Source organism: Lynx rufus, unplaced genomic scaffold (assembly GCF_022079265.1).
Source record: "Lynx rufus isolate CCGP_SWC_20201006 ecotype Redwood Valley unplaced genomic scaffold, mLynRuf1.p SCAF_1, whole genome shotgun sequence".
Lineage (NCBI taxonomy): Eukaryota > Metazoa > Chordata > Mammalia > Carnivora > Felidae > Lynx > Lynx rufus.
In genome coordinates, this window is record NW_025814823.1 from 99,980,561 (window position 1) to 100,006,192 (window position 25,632).

General features: G+C 39.0%; 1 protein-coding gene across 1 annotated transcript; it reads left to right on the top strand.

Annotated features, from left to right (window-relative positions):
• The first annotated feature begins 24,583 nt into the window (after positions 1 to 24,583).
• On the top strand, positions 24,584 to 25,312 carry FTMT (ferritin mitochondrial). The gene has a single exon (XM_047093466.1). The coding sequence runs from the start codon at positions 24,584 to 24,586 to the stop codon at positions 25,310 to 25,312; it is 729 nt and encodes a 242-aa protein (XP_046949422.1).
• Positions 25,313 to 25,632: the final 320 nt, after the last annotated feature.

Below are 25,632 nucleotides of genomic sequence, written 5' to 3' on the forward strand. Positions count from 1 at the left end.
GCAGAGAGGAGCATACAGGGGACAAAACAAGTATTTTTTTTTCCCAAATTCAGAGCCTGAGATAGGATTCACATGCAACCAGTTCATTTTGGAAGCTACTGCAGAAAGTGCCACGAAGGAATAGGGATGTAGGACAGAGAAAGGAAGAGAACTAATGAAGGCAGTGTTGCTCTGTGGATAACTGTTACTCCCACTGTGGGGACCCCAACCAGGAGAGATAGTACAGAAACTTCCCTCAGACTTGTCTCCTGTAGGATAAGGAAGCTAGGGCATTTTGACCAATTCCTCTCCATCACTGATGAGAGATTGCCCAAGGGAATCTAACTCCCTGGGGCTGCTGGTTTGGCCATGTGTGGCAATAGCATACTGCCAGGACCAGAGAATGCTTCAGGCAGAGACCACGGCTGTTACTGGCATTCTTGACAATGGTGAACTTCAGGGCAGGCTGAAAGGTTTGGGCAGGGTACAGTGTTGGTCACAGCGTCTGACTGAGTGGCTCACTGAGCTGAGGTAAGGAAATGGAAACGGTAACAGAAGAAAATTCTAGAAAAGACCATGACCTAAGTAGGGAGATAAAATGGTAGCTAGTACTTCCTAGTTCTCCAATTAACTTAATCCATTCACAGAGTTTTGGCGCTCAGTGTTTCAACTGCCATCTTACATGACAAAACTGGGTTTTCCAAGAGCTAACTCACTTGTCCAAAGTTTAACAGCCACTAAGAGGATGAGCTTCATAGCATTGATTCCAATCCTTTTTCTACTATTACACACCTCTTTACTAACATGGCTTTCACCTTGAAAAGGAAAAAAAAAAAAAAAGAATAAATGGGATTGGCATAATCATCTTCATGCACCAGGACATAAGCAGCTTCTAGAAAGTGGATTTACAAGCGAAGTCAAAACAGCAGCCAGTATGAGAAGACCTCCACCTTATTGAAATGTATATAAATATTTTCCCCCAAAAACTCGCCCTTTCTTCATCTTCATATCCTCTACAGTTTTGGAGAAGAACAGAAAATTTTGCACAGAATATTGCTAACGTGCTCTATATGTGTATTAAGGTATATAATATGTATAAGTAAAAAAAAACTAGATTTCCCCTGGTTTAGTAAAAAAGAGTAAGACTCAATTATTGAGGGTAGTCATGCATCAGTAATCCTCCAAGGAATAAGTTAGCATATACCAGAGGAACAAAATTCTACTAAGCTCAAATACATCACAGGCTTCTAAGAAACAACTTAAAGAGCTAAAAAGAAAAAATCAATATTAACACAATAAATTTAATCATTTATAGGAGGACAGTGTTCTTGGAACTGTACCTTAATAGCAGTCTAAAATTATATCCCCTACTATAAGAACATGGCTTTAGCCACTGGAGTGATTCAGCTGGCACAGTGATTTATTCAGGGTATAAAAAGGTTTGAAATATTAAAACCTTAAATTTGAAAGGTTATCTTCTCTGCCTGGACAATAGCTACATATAAGGGTAAAAATATGATGTAACTAATAATAGGACACTTACAAATGAACGATGCCTTCGAAGGTGAACAAAAATTTTAAAATAAGGTGAATAGAATTTTTCATTAAAAATATTTGACATACTGAATATATATTTGAGGCCAAATGCAGGAATAAGTCACTGTCATCACTGCCATGAGCAATTTTAAAAATCAAAATGCTACAGGGAAGTTATTTTAATGATAGTTAAATCTTCTAGAGACCCAGGTGAGCTTTTGACATAAATCTCAACTGTCCCTAAAAATCTTCCCAAAATGATACACGATGCCCCAATCTTTCCATTCAAACAGCTTCAAAAGATCAGAGTCTCACACAGCTCATACGTTTTTTAATTCAACTTTTGTCAAATTGATTTATGATCTCAAATTGGACTTATGTCAATTTGATTTATGTTCCTGCTCTCGGTCTATGCCATGCGTACTTACCATGACGGAGTTGTCACAGAGGGAAGGGGACCCACAGGGAGAGAGATGATACACCTCCCAAGGGGCCATTAACTGGAAAGAACAGAGCAAGCCTTGCCCTTTGCTCTCAATGGTCCATGAGCTTCAAGAAGCATGTGTCTTGCACTTCCAGGCACAGATTAGAAGCCAGGACTCCACTGAGATAAGCAAACAGATATAATCCAGTGCTTTCTGGGAAAGTAACATCTCCCATAAAGTTCTTTTGTACTTTTAAAGATTAGCTGAGTTAGGAAACCGTTTAAAACTCGTTACCTGTGACCATTAGGTGATAATACATTTCTGTTCAACTTGTCTTGCTACAGAAGGAAAGCCTATGTGGTTGTCTCAATTTTTCCCACCTTAATATAGACATTTTGCCTGTCCCAGGGAGAAACGGGTTTCAAGGTTTGGTGAAGAAAAAAAGATGTGTGAAATAATATTGCACCTCACCATTCACACAAAATAAAGTTCCCAGCCAACACACTTAAGGACTTAATGGTAAATTATCTGCCCTTTTAGGCGCAAGATTGTGATTTCGCTATTAACACCTATTGGCCAAGATATATGGTCCTATTTTCTCCACGTGTGGTCTGCCATTAGCACACGTATTTTTCAAAACTTCTGATGTCACTGCTAGGTATAATTTAACTCTCTTCTTTTTATTGGTAGTATGGTAATGACCATATTTGACTTCTAGAAATCTAAACTAAAAAGTGAAGTATAGAGTAGGTGTCTATCAAGCATGTCAATATTTTCTTAGATCACCACCAAACAGTGCAGTGATAAAATTCCCAAAATGACCTTTTGCTTAACTTTGATTTGCAGAAAACATTCTCTCTTTAACAATTGGGGCATAATTTCCACAAATTGCCACTGTAACTACTTCCCAGGAAATCACCAAAAGTTAGTTTGAAAAATATGTTTTGAAAACATTTGAGAAGAATATTGTTTCTACTGAATATCTGCAGAGAACAGAATATACCGTGATTTCAAGGCCATGTCAAGGCCAGAAAATGTGCTTGTCTAAGTAGATCCTCAGGTACAAAACAAGACCATTAAGAGGCACCTAGGTGGCTCAGTCGGTTAAATGTCCAACTTCAGCTCAGGTCATAATCTCACAGTTCATGGGGCTCGGTTCATGGGTTTAAGTCCCACGTCAGGCTCTGTGCTGATAGCTCAGAGCCTGGAGCCTGCTTCAGATTCTGGGTCTACTTCTCTCTCTGCCCCTCTCCCACTCACACTCTGTCTCTCTCAAAAACAAATAAACATGAAAAATAAAAGACCATTAAGACCCTTAAAATTTTACATTTTCTGTAAACTTTAAGTTGTGACCACCAACAACTCTCTGGCCACTTTCTTCCCTCCCTGTAGCAGCACTCAAATAATAGGGTATTCAGAGAGTTATGGAAGTTTACTCTTCATAGATCTTCAGTCAAGAAAACAGCCATGTCTTTCACCAGCTTATGAGCAGTACTCTAATTGAAGAGAATGTTCCAAACCAGTCACAGAGATCTAATCTATCCCTAGTATTTTATATAGATTAGATGTCCATTCTATTGATCTTAGAAGATTTCAGGCAGCCTTGAACTCTACGTGTTAGTAAGCCTCTAATGCTATGTAATTAATCTGAGGAACTTTGTATTTCTTCAAATTAGCAAATACCATAGCACTTCAAAGCAATACTGAATTCTAGTAAGGACTGATGAAACTTTCTTAAACTGAAGGTAAGAAAAACTAGGCAAGGCCCCCACAGAAAAGCCAGGGGACTCCTTCTCCACATCTAACATCCTGAGCACGTGACTCAAATTTGTGTCTTCATAGGATGACAAATTATGACACATTATAGACAATGTTGTTGGCGCAACAAGTGCCAAAGTTCTCTTGTGATACCTCTCCTGTATCCGTGGCTTCGAGCACTGTGCTATTCTCTGTCCCATCAGTGAGATCATAGAGAAGGCCACAAATAGCCTTGGAGGAAAGCAATGATTAAATACAGAATATTGTGACTGTTCCATTTTATTTCATGTTATATCAAGAAATTAATCAGCTATTTAGCTGTTTCTTTCAAGACTGCTTCCTCTGACCTTTTCATAGCTCATGCAGGGCACTGAGAGAGAAGAATAAGAATTCATCGCAGATTCTTCCACACTCTTGCAGTATATCAGGTGTCACAGCGAAAGCTGATTAGCCTGGTTAGGAAAATGTTTTTTCAAAGGAGTGGAAGTGCTCACACTCTGCATGGTGCTTTTCTTTCTCATTAAGCCTGACATTTCAGTGCTTTGTTACAAATCAAAAACCCACGACTGCACTAGATCATCAGTATGAAATTTTGTCTGCTGCACAGAACACAGTACATGGAAAGAAACGAGAGGGAAGCAAGAGAAAGAGTTCCTGATACATACTTTGTAGCTATGGTCACTTGATGACCCTTACCAAGCGGCAGCAGTAGCTGAGCCAGTTTACAGACAGCCATGGACAGCTATTAGAATACTCACTACCAGAGCAGCCTACACAATTGACAAATCAGAGGGGACTTCGACTGGAAATCCAAGCACATTTGCTTTGCCTACTCTTCATCCCAAATTAGCCTGCCTTTTCCATAGGCAAAGGTTTTGTCGGAATTCCTTGATTTATATTTTGAACTCAATCTCAGTTAAGCATCTGCCTCACTTTTACAAGTGGGAATCTAACCAGAGAGTACTAGCAGCAACAGAGAAACAGAGCAACAGGCTATCAGGGGTGGGGTGACTGTTGTATCCAGCTCAACTATCATTATGATCTAAGGCTTGGGTTTTCTCTGTAAGTTGAGAGGTTGCAAGTATATGCATAAGTCACTGTGACCTCTTCATACTATACATACTCTTTTACTGATAGAAGTTTAAAATTCATGTGCATTTTTTTTTGTAAAAAGAACAGTTGTTGCCCTATTTAGGAACTGCACCAGAAATGGAAATTCTACTCTGAAAAAAAGACTGGGATCACTTGTGGAAATTAGCATAATCAATTTGTCACCATCAGTATATTTACATACATAATAAATTTCCCTTAAGTATCCTGATATACATTCATTTATATATATATATATATATATATATATATATATATATAAATGTATAATACTATAACTGTTGATTTCTATAATTAAAACACAATTTTCTCATGTACAATACACATTTATCTGTAGCTTAAGCCCCTGGTAGAACATACTAGGAAATATATTTCTACTTTATTTACTTATTTACCTTTAGAAATAATGGGCACAGATTGAGTGAAGCAAGTTATGAGGGAGAGCCAGAAAAATCCTGTTCTGAATATAAACAGCATATCCAACTATATGCAGTAAATAGTTACACAATATTAATTTTAGATAGATATACAAAGATGGCGTGATAGATACAATTTGTAATCGTTTTACAATTAATGGATTTAATCTCATTTTTTATAATTTCTATTTCTATATATTTCCCCTTTCACCTGGATGTAAGTAGGTCTGGAATTTAGGAACCAAATATACGCTAACAAATATAAGACATTCCTATCCCTTTTTAAACATAATTTGTTTCTAAAAAATACCAATAACATGTAACATTAAAAAATGCAAATGCTATGTAGAATATTTGCATTATCTAATTCATGTTGTCTTTAGTAAGAAAGCATTTGAAATTATATCTACTAAAATAAAAGAGTAACAGATTAATAAGCTAATATTATTAGTTAAGGAATTAATAAACACGGTGTCTTGGTTATCTATTGCCACATAACAAAATTAGTGGATGAAAACCACAAGCCTCCCAATTTCTGTGGATGAGGACCTGCAGTTGCAGCTATGCTTGGTGCCTCTGGTCAGGGTCTTCTGTCAAATTACAGCCAAGTTGTTGCCTAGGGCCATGTTCTTACCACAAGACTGGACTGGGAGGGTGCCCTTCCAAGGTTGTTCCCGTGGCTGTTGGCAGAACTCAGAACACGTGCCATCTGTGTGCATTTGTTCCTCCCCACAGGTCTGCCTCACCACTCACCACATAGCAATGTGCCTCTGCACAGAGTAAATGACCCAAGAGAGAACATCCAAGATGGAAGCCATAGCACATTCTCACCTGATCTTGGAAATAACATCCCATATTGTTTATCACAATTGTTTATTGTTTTATTCATTAGAAAGTCAGTAAGTCCAGCTCACACTCAACGGAAGGGGACTATACAAGAGTGTGGATATGACAAGGTAGGGATCATCCAGGTAAAAGCAGAGGCTGCCTTTCACATATTGTGTTGAAACTCTCTTGGAAAATATCCCTTTAGGTCTCAGTTCTGTTTAATCAGCAGCTATTACTCATTTGTAATAATTTATTCAAATATTCTATATCAATATGATATCTGGCTAATTTGGTTCTTTGAACCTCCTGGACTTAAGGCTCCAATAAGCACATTTAAATATAATTTAGTCCTCCAAAAAGAATAAGTTATGTCTTCTGATATGGCCCATTTTTGACCCTGTAGGAAACCAATTTAAACTTTTTACACTATTTATAATTGCCTTCAAATGTAATTTCTTTTTTTAAATTTATATTTTAGTTAATTAATATACAGTGCAATGTTGGTCTTAGAAGTAGAATTCAGTGATTCATCAATTACATACAACACCCAGTGCTAATCACAACTGCCCTTCTTAATACCCATCAAATGTAATTTCTAATTATCAAATAATTGTTAAATGCCATTAGATTGTTTGGAAATGAGATTATGAAATCCTCTGGTAAAGTATTAGTAAACTCCAGTTTGAATCATAAATCAAATCTGATGAAGAATAACTTCTGCTTCAGTTTGGCAAGAATATTTTTCTGGTTCAGCAGAAGGGGATTAAATTATGGACAGAAACAGACAAAAAATATACAAGACTTGGAAAGCTTGATTCATTCCAGATCTACCATTGCCTCAGTTTTTTTTTTAATAAAAAAGGGAAAAACAAGAGCATCAATCAAAAATAGGTATAGCATCCATACCTGCCTTCATATAGCTATCATTCAATTCATTATTTGTCAAGGTAAAAAATGTTATTCAAATCTTGCTCCAAATTACTTATATTATTTTTATATAAGCATTATCAAGGATTAAATTTCAATTCCAATAATGAGTCACCACTTCTGTCCCTTCACCGTTTACTCAAGTATATTTTTTTATACATTCTGTATGAGGCTGTTACATTTTTGGCTCTCTTTCTTGAGACAGAAGTAAGGATATCAGATTATCAGAATCAGATTGGATCCTTATTGCTTATTACCTTTTTTTAACTAAGAAAGGGTCAGGCCAATCCTGTGACCCATTCATATTCTAGAGGATGTCATGGTGAAGAACTAAATCCTTTCAGAGCATCCATCTCCCTGACCTGGCTCTTGCCCATGGTTGGCCCTAAATCGAAACATTTGGATGTGACAAAAGACAGATGCTAATGATCATGCATATCTGCAAAAATCACACCTCATAGTACAATAGTCTTCTCAAGGCTTTCAGAATACCCTCCGTCAATGTGATTCATCACTTTCAAGAATGCCATTTTAAAATATTTCTGGCAATCACATAAGGCACGTGCCGAGAATGACATGAATTAGATCATTTTAAATACATAGAGGTAACTTTATTTCCCTAACTGCCTCCATTATGTAAGTAGAAGATATTACTCCCGATTTAGAGGTTATTCATTAATGACAATGCAAGTTCACAGAAGAAATGCCCACAGAAATACACACACACACACACACACACACACACACACACACACACACAAATACACACACACATACACACATGGTATATTCAGGCTCTCACATACTATGAATAATGAAACAACTTGCCATCTAAAATGATGCTAAAATATAGTTTTACCAAAGCATAAAGGGCATTTGTATGAATATATATGCATCAAACTGCTAAGATGTACAAGCTAAGCAATTTTAAAAGGGAATTGAATACTAAGAACTAGTTTTCATTTAAAAACTCAAGTTCCACAGGCCAAAGGAAAAAAATCTGAGTACCAACAAAGTGACATAAACCTCTATTTTAATTCCTACTAGGAAATAATTCTTTTAACTATTATTTTAATCCATAAGCCTTATATTTCATTTTAATATGGCTGTCCTTTTCTTTGCATATGCTTTCTCAATGTGAAAACAAAGTCTTATTCAAGATCTTTACAAATACAGAAGATATTAGCTTGCCCTGTCATTTAGAAGGCCTACGTTTTGAGAAAGAGTATCATACTGAAAAGATGCCCTTGTGATTTAGCAGTTCTTTATCAGCTCCCCACGAAACAACAACTTTCACATATGGGACCCTATATTACCCAAAGATAAAAGTATCCAGTGAACTTTCTGTTGGACTACCTACTCCCTGTTTTTCTCCATCTTGCCCTTTTGTGTGTCTTGCCTTAACAATATGACTCAGCCATTATTCCCCTTTGACATAAAATAGCACTTAGTGATTTTTCTTATCATAACCAAACTCAGAAAAATGCATACATCAGAAAGTTTTCAAGATACTCTGATGTCTTATTTCTATGAAGGTCCTTACATGGCTTTGATGTGTCCATGTTTCAATCATTATCTGTTTCAGTCTCCACAGAGCTCTTGGGAAGGTAAGAGCTTGATGGTAAAAAGGACTACTAGCTGTTTTAGTCAGCTTGGTCTGCCATAACAAAAATGTCAAAGACTGGGTGGTGTAAACAACAGAAATTTATTTTCTCATAGTTCTGGAGAGCAGAAGTCTAAGATCAAGGTACTAGCATGGCTGGCTTCTAATGAGAACTCTCTCCTTGGCTTACAGATGGCCATCTGCTATCTGTGTCCTCACATGCCTTTTCTTCTGTGCAGCACACTCCTGGTGTTTCTCATTGAAACACCAACACTTTAAGACATAATTTACCTAATTAACCCCTGAAAAGGCCTATCGTCAAATATAGTCACATTGGGAGTTAGGACTTCAACATATGGATTTGAGGGGTGGGGGGAAACAATTGAGTCCATAACACTTGCCAGTATGCTGGGATCTTAAATGATGTCTTTAGGGTCCCACAGGAAACTCTATGGTTCATCCAGGGGTCATTCAGCTCTAGAAGGTCTGTGACATTCCATTTGCTAGTCCCATCACAGATTATGAGCTTCCTCTGGATTTGTGTCTCGGTATATAGAACAAGTATTTATGGAATTGTGTCTGCAGTATTGGAGCAGCCAATGGCAACTCTAAAGGAAACTCTTCTAAACTTTCCTTTACATATTAGGAAATAAAGCAAACCATTTATCAATGACTCACAGTGATCCAGGTGACTGTCTTATAAAGGTGCCATTCTCATGACCTAAATCTCTGTCCTTTTCAGATAGTATTGATCATGACTTAGAGACATCTGAGAGAATCAATCCCTCTTCATTAATTTATTCATTCATTCATTCATTCATCAACTATTTATTGTTTGAACGTGCTGGTCAATATCCAACACACTGGGATTCAGCGATAAGGAAGACAAGGTCCCAACTCATAGTTGAGAACTGAATTTGAACTTTTAAAATGTGGACCTTTGGACCTAAGTTTGGAGGACATAATCACTATCCTGGTTTCAATATCATAAAAAAGTGGATCAAAATTAAAATGCTTTCAGGTCGGGACCGCTGCTAGGCCATACAATGCCTTTGTGCAAGTTAAAAAATGGCAACTTCTCTATGCCCAGATTGGCACATGAACAACACCAGTGTACAACGAGCATCCCTTTCTTCAATGGACACAGGCTAAGCACGATGCACAGGCAGGACTGTGGCCACCTACAGACTCTTCGGTTGTATCCATTTGTCCAAAGAACACAAACTGCACCATTATAAGTGGCAGTTGTCTCGCAGATGGTGGGATTCAGAATATATTGGGGAGCAACACAGGCCGCCAGCAAACATTCCAATTGAACACCACCTCATACACCAAACAGTTAACCTGAGAAGATTCAGTAAGGTCTAGGAGATTTCAAGGCCAATCCAGAGATTCAAGGAGGCTAGTCAGTAGAATCCCAGATCCAAAAAAATGTGAATATATAAATTCCACAACAATGAAATTCCAGAGATCTTTGTGACTGATTTTATCCCCAGGAACTCTTTGATCTGCTAGAGAAAGCAAGAAAGGTAGACTACCTTCATGTCATGCTTGTTCTAGCCATCTATTTTCTGAATTATATTACAAATCAACTATGAATAGGGACCTAAGCTGTGAATGCCATGTACCTTAGAAGTACTTATGAAATGCAAAGCAACACAATCCTACTTTCAACAGAAGTTAAAAAAAAAAAAAAGGAAGGAAAGAAAGAGATTGTAAAAAATCAGTTATGTAGGAATGACTAATTTCTAGTTACAGAAATGATTATTGGGTGAAGAGGAACAGTCTCAAGTGTCCTGCATACACTATCCTAAAATATCTTCATATTTCATTTATTTTAGTTAGTGTTTTTCCAGTAGGCATGCATGAATGCATACCATCAATTCAGTGACTGAGAAGTTTGATAACACCATTTTTCTATATCATGAAGATAAATACACAACTTAGCTTTAGGCTTATAATTAAATGAACCACAAAACTCTGATTTATTAAAACTCTTTGCAGATTTTTGGACAGAAATTTATTCATGTTCAAAGGTAACAATAAATTATTATAAACGTTTCTGAACTGAAATTTGTGTTTTTCTGGCCTACAGAAAAGATGTAAGTAAACCCTTTATTCCCTTAATTATATTATAAGTCATACTTAGGTGGACCAAATTAATAATAAGATTGATAGAAGACATTGTTGGCATATATGCTGATAAAATGTAAACAGCATTTTTATTTTTTCTTTGTAAAAAATTTTATTACTGAAATCTAGCTGATAAACAATGTTGTATGAGTTTCAGGTGTACAACATAGTGATATGTGGTTTAATATCAAAATGAGTGCAATGCCTATGACCACACAACAGTCCTAGATTCTAGGGCTATCATCTAGAATCTATATTCTAGATGATCACAAATTGTCATTTCTCCTTTCCTCAAGCACATGTGCTTTTAATTTTTATCAAACCTATTCTATCTTAATTCTGTACTAATATTTCCTAACCTATATTGCCATCTCCATTTGTCCCATGAGTTTGAAAATTGTTATTTCTTGGGGTGCCTGGTCGCTCAGTTGGTTAAGTATCTGACTCTTGATTTCAGCTCAGGTCATGATCTCATGGTTTGTGGGATGGAGCCCCACATAGGTCTCTGTGCTGATAGCGTGGAGCCTGCTTGGGATTCTCTCTCTCTCTCTCTCTCTCTCTCTCTCTCTCTCTCTCTCCTCTCTCTCTCTCTCTCTCTCTCTCTCTCTCCCCCTTCCACCACTTGTGCACTCTCTCTCTCTCTCAAAATAAATAAATAAACTTAAAAAAAAGAAATTGTTAGTTCTTATGATCACTCCCACATTTCTCCCACTGTGCCACTGCACTAGCCACTTTCAACAGATGATGACTAGGCTATAGTCATTTTCCTGGTTTAGAGTCTTCTTTATGTACATTTCCTGTCCTCTCTGATTATCCGGCCTCTTCAAAAGCCTCCTTTTATGCTTTTTAATTAAAGAAATACTGAAATAGAAATTAAGTAAAATCAGCCATAATCACATTACTTTAAAATGTATAAAAAGTTAATGTATAAAAAACTACATCCACATCTTCCTCTTTCCCAATCTATCCAATTGCAAAGGTCAGAAGTTATGGTTAATAGCTCAGTGCCCACCTCTTCTGACACTTTTCTATTTTTATACAGATGTCTTTCTCTCTCTCTTTCATATGTTTGTGTGTGTGTGTGTGTGTGTGTGTATGTGTGTGTGTGTTAACACTTAAATGTACACTGTTTTATTCCCTCCAAATATGGGAATGTGTGCACACACACACATTGCTTTTTCCACTGAAAATATCTTATGGATATCTCTCTACATTATAGAGAGAACTACTTTATTTTACTAAAGGGCTGTATGATATCCCATTGTATGACTCCCCTGTAATTTGTCAAAGACAGTTTAGATACAGCTTTTTATTTTTATGTGTAACACTGCAATGAAATTAACATACATCTCTATGTACTCTTTAAGCACTATTTTTCCATGTAATTAATTTCTCAAAGTGAGATGGTGAGATCAAAAGGTTATTCTTTGATGAGATTCTTGAGAATAGGATCCATTTGTAGAATCCCACAGGATTTATATAACACTCCAAGATACAGTTGTCACTAACTGGTGTTAGCAGACTCTAGTTAATTGAGTGGTTGACTATTCTAAAAATAGAACTGACCTTTGTAAATACCTGAACAAATACAAGTGATTGACTCTTTCACTTTTTCCTACAGAATAGATTCTACACAGCCATCCAAAGCATCAGTTGAAGAGGTTATGGTGATAGGCAAGTCTTTATTCACAAGAAATTTTTTTATTGTGTGACTTTGATGCAAATGAAAGCCAACCCACCATTGTCATTGAGAAAGCATTAGCATCTCTCGGTTTTGCTTCTTTCTTTCTTTCTTTCTTTCTTTCTTTCTTTCTTTCTTTCTTTTATTTATTTTAGAAAGAGAGAAAAAGAGAGTTTAAGCAGGGGAGAGGGGCAGAGGGAGAGAGAGAGAGAATCTCAAGCAGGCTCCATGCTCAGGGTTCAGTATGGGGCACCAAGTAGGCCTGACCCAGGCCCCATGTGGGGATCAATCCCATGATCCTGGAATCATGACATGAGCCAAAATCAAGAGCCAGATGCTCAACCGACTGAGCCACCCAGGTGCCCCAGTTTTACTGCATTCTAATATACTAATCATTACTGGGAAAATACACCATGTATTAGGTTGGTGTAGTATACTTTAAAGACCACTGTCCAAAGGCTGGCCTGTTGCTATCAAAATTTGTAACTGTGTCAATACTCTCTAGCATACAGCTTCTGCATTTGTAAAATAAGATAAATAAAATAGACAAACACCATGTTCCTTTCTGGTTCTAAATTCTCTACTATAATCCCTGCCAATAAAGACAGCAGTGCCATATTATTTAACTTTCAAAATATTCCTCCCACTTTGATTGAAAATGGAATTATTAGAAACATTTTTCCTAGATCCGTTCAAATTGTATAAAACTGGAGAAATGTGTTCATATAGCTTCGAATTTGCCAACAAAGTGGACGTACTGATTCCTACTGTACAATGTTTTTGTGAAAATTCAGTGATCAAATACTCTTAGAATACTTTGTATAGTGCTTAGCATATATGAGTACTCAGTGGCTACTACTTTTTTTCATTATGATCACTGGAGAAGGTTTAGAGCTTGTGTTTAAATGCTGTATCATTATATCCTGTTTTAAATCATGAAATTGCTTAAAATAGCAGAATTAAGTAATCATTATCAAAAATTTTTTACACAAATTGTGGAGTGTCTTAGCTTCTTTAATAAAGAATAATTGCAAACATATTTACTCCTGAACTAATATTGAAAGAGCTAAAATATAGAACATAACAAGCAGAAGAGATTACCAAGAACATACTCAATGATCTTCAATCACCATCAGCTGATCCAAGTCCAGACCATGAACTCAAGAACACTCTGTTATGTAACTTGAGTAATGATGGCAAACCACATCCTTGGTGGAAGCAGCATCCCAGGGTTCTAGCACTGAAAATAGCTACTTCTAGCATATATAAAGGCCAGCATATGTATACTTTATGCACTTCATTATTTCATAAAAGTTTAGGCTACAATGTATAACAGTAAGAAAGGACATATGCAATCATTAAATCCTTTAGAGCTAGAAAGAAGGCTCCAAACCTTGACCTTATTCAAGTCAATTCTGTCCTAATGTGCATTACACATACTATCCGTACTCCAAACAAACACCAACAAAGTTTTGCCTACAGCCTCTCTGCTCCAAATTCAACTCCATCCTCCCACCTTTGGAGTTGTTGTTGTTGTTGTTTTCTGCACAGAATCCTTATCCCAAACATCTTTTAAGACCACAGTCAAGCTGACCTTCTGTGCAAGGCACACCATAACCCTCCTGTACTTGGTTTGAGGTCAGATTCAACCTTCTATGATTCAGTGTGGCTCTACCTCTTGATTTCGAATCCACAGAGGCCCTAAAATCCAGGTGTCTTTTACTTTTTCATAGTATGAGGGGCTTCTTACTCATCCGGCATCAGCTGCTCAAAACATATATTTAGAATTTACTTGAATTGAATCAAATTGAATTGAAGAGGACGGTTGATTCAACCGTTAAGAACATAAGGCTCAAAAATAATATACGTTTACTGGGTTCCACTAGTAGCAGAGATAGAAAAAATAAGCCATTAAATGCACTGCAGCTAAACCATTAAACCAACTACAGTTCCCCTCATCTTTGTTGCTTAAGTGTTATTTAGAACCAGCAAAGTTTGGGGATGTGAAGGAATTTTACTCCCTAATTAGCTTTATTAACAGTGCTCCTTGGGTGCAATGGATCAGGTGCCATCTAAATGCTAGATACACAAGGGTGAAAAAAAGATGGACAAGAATTTTTCAGTTTAGTGGGGTAATAGGCTAAGTAAATAATTAGAATTCCATCTCCACACCAGGGTAAGTAGAGGAGCGTGGGACTCCTTGAAGGCCTCTAAGAACCATCTAAGATATGATGAGAAGAGTGGAAGTGAGTGAGCTGACAAAGATACAAAAGGAGGGGGTGCTAGACACAGCTACATGGCTGTGGAAAAGCAGGTGCACTGGGGTGGGGTGTCAAAAGATAAATCCATGTTAATTTGCTCATTCTTTGTAGCAACCACCAAAGGGCCTTCATGAATGAACTAAACATTCATACCTACAAGCCTGGCACCATGCCACTCAGGATTAAAATAGAAACCACGGTTTATTGGCACAGTAGTATCAAGCATCCTGTTAAGATCCCCATAAAATGGGTAGGAGAGATGCCCTGGCTAAAAAGCCTCATGTCCACAAGAACAAATACCTTTTGTAACAATGCCACAGCTTCCAAAAATCCCAGTAAAGGCATGCTCAGAGACAAAGTTCATCATACTCAGAGAAGATTAATGTTAATTTGCCAATCAGGGATGATTTTCCCACCAGCAAGATGGCCTGGATGTGTACTCCACATCTGAGCAGAGGCAGACAGTTAACGAGTCGTCATCATCTCTTGCGGAAGGGGAAAGGGTTTGACAAGCATCTGCCCACACTGTCCTGTGGTTAGTTCTGAGTGGAGCAGTGCTCCAGGTAGTGGACACAGCATGTAGAAGCCTATGGGAAAGGAACAAATAGTACCTTCTGGTGCCTAAAGCAAAGTTCATAAAAAGACTGAAGCATACTGGGAGCTGAGAGAGAGTAAGAAGCGCTGGAAATGGCAAGGAAAAGTCACAGAAGCCCGGGAGAATATATTTTACAGGGCTGTGGTTTAATGTGGGACTACTTGAAGGTTCAACGCAAGTGGATAATTTAATCATATTTGCTTTTTAGATAGCTGTCCGGGGCTATTCTATGCACAGGAGATTGGAAGAACACAAAAGGGTCTGATGTCTATGTCTGCCTCTACATACCCACCCTACAACTTTCCTGGCCCTGTTCTCTCCCCAGGGGTCAGTCTGAATGCACTACAGCAATGAGTTCCCTAGCTTCTGACTTTCTGTTAGGGTCAACCTATGCAGAGCCCTAGCAAGAGACCCAAAGGAAGGCAGAGAATGAGGTCACATAATCATTCCCCTGGATTCTTCCCTTCAAGGTTCCTTCCCTGAGATTGGCCATGTCCTTCCACCAGGTGTCATTGCTCCTTTTCAGGTTGCTCTCAGAACAGTTCTGGGTTCTGGGTTCTGATAGCCAGCCACTCCTCTTGAGATCAGCTCCAGGAGTACTGAACTAACTAGAACTATTCTTATTTTGAAGTGTTCTTTCTATTTTCTCCTAGGTCCTGGTCTGATCACAATAAGACGTTAGGTTAGGCAACCAGTTAGGAGTTGTTGGGATCCTGCCCAAGACCCCCTTGGAAACCTTTCACCATGTGTGTGCCCCCTGCCCTGACCCAACCTTCTGTGTGCTCCTTCTAACAAGAGAATCTGTAACACTGGTAGGAAGATGATGGTCAGGACCGGAACTGCTTTTCCAGGACATGCAGACAAGCAGAGAACTTGAGTGTGTACATCTCCCTAGGGCAGGCCTCATAGGCTGTGACTGGCTGGTGCAGGGCTATAAAAGCCCAGCTCCTTGTCCCAGCTCCATTTCTGAGGCATGCCTATCCTCCAGGGGATCCAGAGGTCCCCTGTGGGATCAGTTCAAGTTATCCCATATTCAGGGCCAAGTGAAAATGGTAGCCCATCTTGATGAAAATGCAGGGGAAAGTGCTATTAAAGGCACTAAATAATACAACGTTTTACTCTCCTCTGTGGTCTCTCTTGACTTGTCATGGCATTTTGACCTTCTATTTAATGTCATTTTAAGAAAGAAAAATGCTTAACATCTTACACTATAAGCCTCAGTTTCACTGTTCACGTTTAGATTTTAGATTGTGCAATGCCTGCTTTAAGTATAAATATAAGAGCAATTTATTGATATAAAAAGTCACTGAAATTACACAATTCATATTTTGTGGCTTGTACATGCATAGGTATTTCATTGTTACCAGAACAGGGGAAATGCTACACAAAAGTAACTGAATTGTTTTTGTTTCGTTTTTTGAATGGGCACACGTTCTATTAACACTCCATCTTTAGCTTACTGATAAAGAAAGGACCAAAAGGAAAATGAACTATGGGTTACTTTACTTCCTAGATTCCATCCGTGTCACCTTTTTTAGCATAAATGACTTGCTAAGACAGTGAAGTCTGACACTAGCAAGAAAAGATCTGGTAAGTTTCCTTAGTCCTTCCTGTTTGTTCCTTGGAATGTCAGGGACTTCTTTCTGCATTCCCCGCACATTCTGTTTCAAAAGCAAAGGGCAGCTGGAAAAGCAAATGGGCACCCCAGCTTCCTTGGTCACAGATTCAACACCTCTACCTCCAACTTGCTTTCAGTGATGCTTATCTCCCACTCCTTATGGCTCCACCAAAGTTCAACATTCAGGGAACATTGTAAGCGCTATCTGTGAACAGGGACGCAAGGGATGAGAAACACACAAATTACATGTGTCTGCTCACCTGTGCACTCCATTGTGCTCCCCCCCCCCCCAACACACACACACCACAACCGACTGCTCTTAAAAGATACAGGTTCAAAAATCAGATTCTTAATGACTTTCAAGACCGCGGCGGCAGCAAAGCATTAAACCAAGCCCAGGGCTTGACTCAGTTCAGGACGCTACCCGTTTGCACAGGCCTTTGAAGCTAGCCTTTTCTGTTCTCAATTTTGCTGAATCACACCCTTTTATTGTTTTCCCCTTTACACTTCTTCTACTTCCTTACTGGTTTCTCCTGGCGGCATTTCCTTGATAAATCACTTGCAAATGAGACATTTGCTGGAAGTTTGCTTAGGAAACCAACCTAAAAAAGGTTTTATTGGAAATGTTCCTAAGAGGCAAATCTAAGATGAGTTTCAGGAACTGGATCACTGGCTGGACAAGTAACAACACGCACCCCACACCTACGTCCCGCAATACTGGTGGTGAGTGGAGGGTGATAGTTCCTGGGGTGTTCCAGCATTGCAGTTACTAAGATTTCCACTTATAGAACTGGGACAGACACAGATGGAAGGAGATGCCCTTGTGTGTGCAGTCTCTCTCTTGGGTCAGGGCTGTGGTGGAAATGTGTAATTGACTGGGTTTGACTGAGCACCGCTGATGCGTAAAAAAGAGAAAATGACAGGGGCGCATCGGTGACTCATTCAGTTAAATGTTGGACCGTTGATTATGGCTCAGGTCATGATCTCACAGTTCCTGGGTTCGAGCCCTGTGTTAGGCTCTATGGGGATAGTGTGGAGCCTGCTTGAGATTGTCTCTCTGCCCCTCCCCCACTCATGTGAGTGCCCTCACTTGCTCTCTTTGTCTTTCTCTCTCTCTCTCTCAAGATAAATAAGGCTTAAAAAAGAGAGAGAGAAAGAGAGAGAATGGCAGACTTGGCTGAGTTAATTACCAGAGTAATGAAGTGAATATCAGAAATGCTCCATGGCAGCGTATAAAGAGGTCCTCCTCTCCAGAGCAGGAGTCAGCAAACACTTTGGGCCAAGTTTGATCCACTACTATCTTTGTAAATAAAGTTTAACTAGAACACGACCACACTTATTCATTACATGTACTCTATGACTGCTTATAGTACACTATAATAGCAGAGTTGAATAGATACCAAAGAGACCTTATGCCCCACCAAGCCTAAAATATTGCTCTGGCTCAGTACAGAAAAAGTTTGCAAGTCCCTGACCTGGAGTCTGAGAGCAGCCTGAGCTGCTTGTCACATGGACTTCCTCCTTGTCTGTCTCTGTCTAAATTTTTGTCTCCTTGGAAGAACCCCAATCACTGAAATAGGATACACCTTAATCCAGTATGATCTCACTTTAACTTGGTTCCCTCTGCAAAGACCCTATTTCTGAATAAGGCCTATTCACAGATTCTGGGTGGACAAGAATTTTACTGGGATACTATTCACCTAGTATACCACGATATCAACAATTAGGTCCAAATCTCAGCATGGCACAACTAGGGAAATGCTGGCTCTGCTAAGGGATGGAAGGATTATACTTAGAAGCCCAGGAGCTAAGATGTTCATACAGTTCTAGGAGTATAATGGTCTGAGGTATCCCAGACACCTCCTGAAGATAAAGTAGGAGTTACTGTACCTTGTGCCTCTGACCACAGAGGAAAAAAATTAGCAAATGAAATGAATTAAAACAGAGTTTGCTAGACCTCTTCTAGTTTTAGAGGCAGCTTGCACTGCAGTTCTGACTCATTTATCAAGTGACCTGGGAGATTTCCCAGTTTTGAATAGATCTGAGAGTGAGGCAAGAACGTGTTCTGCAGCTGAGTGCAACCACTCCCTTTAGAATTTTCAGAGATTTCCTTGTGATAATACACCGAATCACAATACATTTTCCTTTTCCTAAGACAAAATCCTCTACTGTTCTCTGTTCAAAACCCTCAGATGTTCCATTAACAGCAAGAACATAATCCAGAATCCAGAATCCATATTCCAGTGATCAGTGGACTTCTCTCCACCCTAGATTCATCACATTTTGGACTTCTAACAGCAAGCAATTTTGAAAGGGCCAGTATCAGTAATAAAGATGAAGAATTGCTTGTGTGATTAACCATGTTTGAACATTAAAGAAAGAATGAAAAGAAAGAGAAAGAGACAAAGAAGAGAAAAGGAGAAAATGTGTCTTCACTACAAGTATGTACAAGTATAAAGGAGTAGACTTACTTTTCATTTTTCCTTTTCCTCATTATTTATGACTCTGCTTCCATCTATTAACGTAAAACGATAGAGTGATGTTTAAATATTTTCCAAGATAGGTAAATTCTATTTTTTTTTACCTTTATTTAATTTTGATAGACATAGAGAGACAGAACACAACTGGGGGAGGGGCAGAGAGAAGGAGACACAGAACCCGAAGCGGGCTCCAGGCTCTGAGCTGTCAGCACAGAGCCCGACGCGGAGCTCGAACTCACAAACTGCGAGATCATGATCTGAGCCAAAGTCGGACGCTTAACAGACTGAACCACCAGGCGCTCCCCAAGGTAGGTAAATTCTACAAAAATATTTAGTATTTAAAATCAAATGCTTTGAAGAAAATACCAAAACACGATTCAGTGAATTACAATCCACTTTCATATAGTTCCTAAATCTCCAAGTGGCAAAGCATTTTCACATATAATACAAATACTTTACCCAATACATGTATAAAGAAGAAAATAGAAGATATTGTTATTCCTTTAAAGGCTGAAATCAGCAAAGTACAGAGCTTTTCTAATAACTTAAAGTGAAGCCATCTCTCAATATACTTGACAAACACATGCTAGGCAAGCTGATATGCCATAGGAAATAAAAATCCCTATCCCCATTCTTCTGGGGGATAGAAGAATTGTGCCAAGACTAAAAATTTAAAACTGAGTAGGATGGGTAGCCAGAGGGCAGGAGGGGGGTGCAAAATGGGTGAAGGAGAGTGGGAGGCATAGGCTACCAATTATGGATTGAGTAAGTCATGGGAATGAAAAGTACATCACAGGGAATACAGTAATTGTATTGTAATATTGTAATGGCGTTGTATGGTAACAGAGGGTAGCTACACTTGTGATCATAGCACAATTTATAGACTTATGGAATGCTGTGCACCTGAAACTAACATAACATTATGTGTCAACTACAATAAAAAAAAATGAGGAGGATGAGAAGCTGTGCCCTTAAGGACACACACACACACACACACACACACACACACATATCAACATACATACAAGCATGCACATGTGCATGCCCATATACAACCATATGATATGATATACTCTCAGCATAAACGGTCTTCAACAACAACAACAAAGTAGTGATTAATTCCAAACGAAGTTATCTGAGACCCTACAGAGAAAGTAACATATTTGATGGGACCTAAAAAGATGAGATGGATTTCATGAGGAAGTAAAAGAGGAGAAGACAGCAAGGTGGGGAAGTAGAGGCAACACCAGAGAATCTCGAAAGCTTAGACAGGTGTTCAAGGAGGAGAAGAAGTCATTAAAATGGAGGAAGAAATGACTCGTGAGGAATGGTGGGCCATGATCTAGGTGTGTACTTTTGGTAGAAGACCATTAATTTTACTATGAATACTAGAAATCAAAATGTCCCTCAGATAAGAATCCTTGCATTTTCAAAGTCTAGCAAAATACATGACAAACTTTGTAAGGGAACAAGAAACATTTTGACAAGTTAACACAGGACGTTTAAGTGTGTATTGTGTTTTATGGCCTTGTTTTGCATTACATTTCATGTACTGCATTTATTTTATATCTATGCTTTTTATTACTTTGGGGATAAGCATTTATATGAAGAGCATCATTTCTACTAAAACACTGGTAGCAGCAGTTAGCATTTAACACCACTCTAAAGGATCATTTTCAGAACCTCTCTTTAGGGAACTACATTTTAGGAGAAACAAAACTTTGAAGAAAATACAAGCAAAGATGGATATAGGAAAGCAAAAGTTAGTGGGAAATTTCTTGGTGAATATCAGTTAGATTCTGCCAGCAGAGTTTAAGTGCAGCTAGATCTTAGGTGTCCACCTTTATTTATCGTACACTTTAAGAAGTTCATCTGAAACCAAGGAGCTTCCTACCAAACTACACATTTGATGTGTCCAGATTATAAAAGAATTTCTACCTCACTATTCCTACATGATAACAATATAATGCGGGTAAGCATACTTTACAAACTGTGTAAGTTTTTCCATATGTAATAATAATAATTACTGCTCACTGAATAATTGAAAATGAATGATTTTGAATAATTGAATAGACACCATGCAATAAGAACTGTTAAAGAATATTTTGAGTGCTTATTCTGTGATAAGCACTGTGATAAGTACCCTGCATAATTATTTTATTGATTCCTTTCAGTAACCCAAAGGAAATAAGTAGGATCTTGGATTTATAACTGAGGAAATTGACCTAGAAAGGTAAAGTGATTTGCCCAAGGAAATACAGGAAAGTAATACAGAGATGGTAACATACAGATAACAGAAAGAAGACCTGAATATAAGCAGCACTAATATCAAAGATCCAGATATTAACCATAAGACATCAAACAATCCTAAGAAATGGCTGAACATGTAAAATGGGCAAAAGCTTTGAATATACACTTCACCAAAGATATATATATGGTTAGCAAAGAAGTATGACCAAATATATTCAGCATCATCAATTAAAATGGGAATTCAGATTAAAGATACAATGTCATACCAGTATACATCTACTAGAATGGCTAAATTTTAAGTTTAAAGTGAAATAAATGACAATACCAAGGGTTGCAAGGATATGAAGGAACTTGAACTCTCACATAGTGCTGATGGCCATATAAAAGGGCAAAACCACTTGGAAAAACAATTGAAAGTTCCTTAAAAAGTTAAACCTACACTTACCATATGATCTACCCATTACAAGCAAAATATTCACCCAAGAGAAATAAGCTCATAAAACTACACAAAGACTTGTACGGGAATGTTCACAATAGCTTTACTTGAACAGCCAAAAGCTGTAAACAAGCAGAATATTCATGAGATGGTGACAGAAGAAACAGATTGTGGTATCTCTACATAGTGGAATACGATTCAACCGTAAAAACTATTAATACACATGACAACATGGATGGATCTCAAAACCACTGTGCTGAGTGATAGAAACCAGGCAGAAAGGTATATACACAGGTTCTATTTATATGAAATTCTGTAAAGTGCAAACTAACCTACGTAGTGAGGAAAAGCAGACCAGTGGATGGCTGGGATGAGGTGGGGCAGAGAGGCAGGAGGGAGTGATTACATAACGAGTTGGGGTACCTGTCAGGCTCAGTGGCAGAATATGCGACTCTTGATCTAGTGGTCATTCAAGCCCCACGTTGGGGGTGGAGTTTACTTAAATAAACAAATAAAAACAAAAATAAAAAATAAAAAAAATACATATAAACAAACCTGAGAGAACTTTGGGAGTTGATGAGTATGTTCATTACCTTGACTCTGATGATGGTTTCACAGACATACCTATGTCAAACCCTATCAACTTGTGCACTTGAAGTATCTGCAGTTTATTTTAGGTCAATCCTATCTCTTTAAAACTGTTAAAAATGTACATGTTGGCTGTTTTGTTTCTATGATTTTTTTAATGTTCCTCTTTTTTTTAATGTTTATTTAGTGTTTAGAGAGAGTGAGAGAGAGAATGAGTAGGGGAGGAACAGAGAGAGAGGCAGACACAGAATCTGAAGCAGGCTCCAGGCTCTGAGCTGTCAGCACAGAGCCTGATGCAGGGCTGGAACTCACAAATCATGAGATCATGATCTGAGCCAAAGTCCATTGCTTAATGGACTGAGCCACCCAGGCACTCCTAATGTTCTTCTTTTAATCTGTGAGAATTACTATCAACATTTTAACGATGGTTTTTTTCTGGGAGAGAAAGATTAGGAATTTTCGGAATTTTCTTCTGTGAGTTAATACTCATTTTCTCAATACACTACAACAATTACAGATATTCTTTTAAAACCAAATACCAGTTTAAATGTAATTTTTTTTTAATAGTTACAAACAGAGAGGGAGGCAAAACATTAGAGATTCTTAAATACAGAGAACAAACTGAGGGTTGATTGGGGGGGTGAGGAGAGGCGAAAATGGGTGGTGGGCATTGAGGAGGGCACTTGTTGGGATGGACACTGGCTGTTATATATAAGTGATGAATCATGGGAATCTACTCCTGAAGCCAAAAGCACACTGTATGCACTGTATGTTAGCTAACTTGACAATAAATTATATTTAAAAAAATAAATAAATTGAATTTTTAATTGTCCTTTTTATTTTTAATTTAGTATTTTTTATTTTAGTTGAGACACAATGTTACATCAGTTTCAGATGTACAATATAGTGATTCAACTTCTCTACAGCTTTGCTATGCTCACCACAAGTGTATGTATCTGCGTTAACAAAAGACAGGAAAATAACACCAAGTTTAGAGCTAGTTTATTTATTCCTCCTACTTTTCTACAGTATCCTATTTTTCTTTGCAGTAAAGATAAACTTTACATTTAAAAATAAAATGTCTTTTTATTCTTTTTTAAGTTTTTATTGTTTTTTATTTATTACTTTTAATGTTTATTTTTGAGAGACAGAGCTGAGCAGGGGAGGGGCAGAGACAGAGGGAGACACAGAATCTGAAGCAGGCTCCAGGCTCCTAGCTGTCAGCACAGAGCCTGATCTGGGGCTGGAACCCACAAACCGTGAGCTCCTGACCTGAGCCTAAGTCCCACGCTTAACCCACTGAGCTACCCAGACGCCCCCAAAATAAAATGTCTTTTTAAAAGAAGGCACTGTCTTCTTACAGACCCTTGGAAATGTGCCTATATACTACTCTGGCAATTATTTCCATACCTACATTTGTTAAAATAACCAGAAAGTCAATTTATAAAGACCCAATTTGGCTGTGGACCCCCGAGCCCAGATAAACGTCTTGTGACTTTTGTTTTCCTCTATGTCGCTGCCCTGCCTCCCCCAGGCCTTGGTCTTTCCACAGAAAGAGGTCACAAAGGGAGGGCAAGTACACTGGGCTCGTGCTTTCTTTTGCTAGTCCTAGTGCCTGCTTTTCTTTCTTTCTTTCTTTTTTTTTTTTTTTTAACAGCACTTTTAACTTAGATGAAATAAGTTACAAACGCCCAAGGGCAGAAATGGGGCAATGTTTCGTTAAATGGAGTCGTCAGGATTATCCGTCTGCGCCCAACCGCGACAGGCGCGCGCGCCCCCGCCGCCCTCCGCCTGGAACTCGGCGCCTCTCGAAGCGAAGGCGTGTGTGTGTGACGCAGTCGCCATCGCCTAGGGCTGCGTTCTGATGCAGAAGCCCGTGAAGCCTCTGAAGCCACTGGTGCCCGACCGCGCGGTAAGCCGCCTGGGCCTCAGTTTCCCGACTTCTAAAGAAGGGGAACCATGCCGCCCTGTTTCTTGTTCCTCTCTAAGCAGATCAGCAGTTCGCTGGTGTCCCTGCGCAGCGCGCGCCGAGGCTTCGCGCTCCGACCGCTCTGGGTCTCCTGGCGCCCCTCGGGTCCCCAGCCCGCCGCCCCCCGCCGCCCGCTGGCCGCAGCCACCTCCTCCCGGGACCCTGCCGGGCCCACCTCCGCCCCCTCCCGAGTGCGGCAGAACTTCCACCCTGAGTCCGAGGCCGCCATCAATCGCCAGATCAACCTGGAGCTCTATGCGTCCTATGTGTACTTGTCTATGGCCTATTACTTCTCCCGAGATGACGTGGCCCTGAACAACTTCGCCAGATATTTCCTTCGTCAGTCTCGGGAGGAGACCCAGCACGCCGAGAAGCTGATGAGGCTGCAGAACCAGCGGGGAGGCCGGATCTGCCTGCAGGACATCAAGAAACCTGACCTGGACGACTGGAAGAGCGGGCTGAATGCCATGGAGTGTGCGCTGCTCTTGGAAAAGAATGTGAACCAGTCATTGCTCGAATTGCACACTCTGGCCTCAGACAAAGGTGACCCCCATTTGTGCGACTTCCTGGAAACTCACTATTTGAATGAACAGGTGAAATCGATCAAAGAACTAGGTGACCACGTGCAAAACTTGGTTAAGATGGGGGCCCCGGCTTCTGGCCTGGCAGAGTACCTCTTTGACAAGCACACCCTTGGAAATGAAAACAATCACAACTAAGCCACAGGCTGCCTTCCTTGCTGCCCATGGTGTGCCAAGACCCAGAGTCAGCTGACTCCTGCTTTCTTACCCTTTAAAATGCACCTCCACCTTTATATCCTGTTAAACTGTCCCAATCAAGTGACTTGTGGAGAAAATGTATTTAGCCTCCAGTTAACAAGGGTTTTTTTTTTCTTCCTGTCCAACATCAAGATAATTTTTCTAGCCTGTAAAGTAGCCCAGGATACTATGGTATAAAAAAAGACTGGGAAACAGCTACTGAAAAGTAGATACAAACTTTCTCCAGTTACCAAATATTATTCCAGACCATGAGCCTTCAC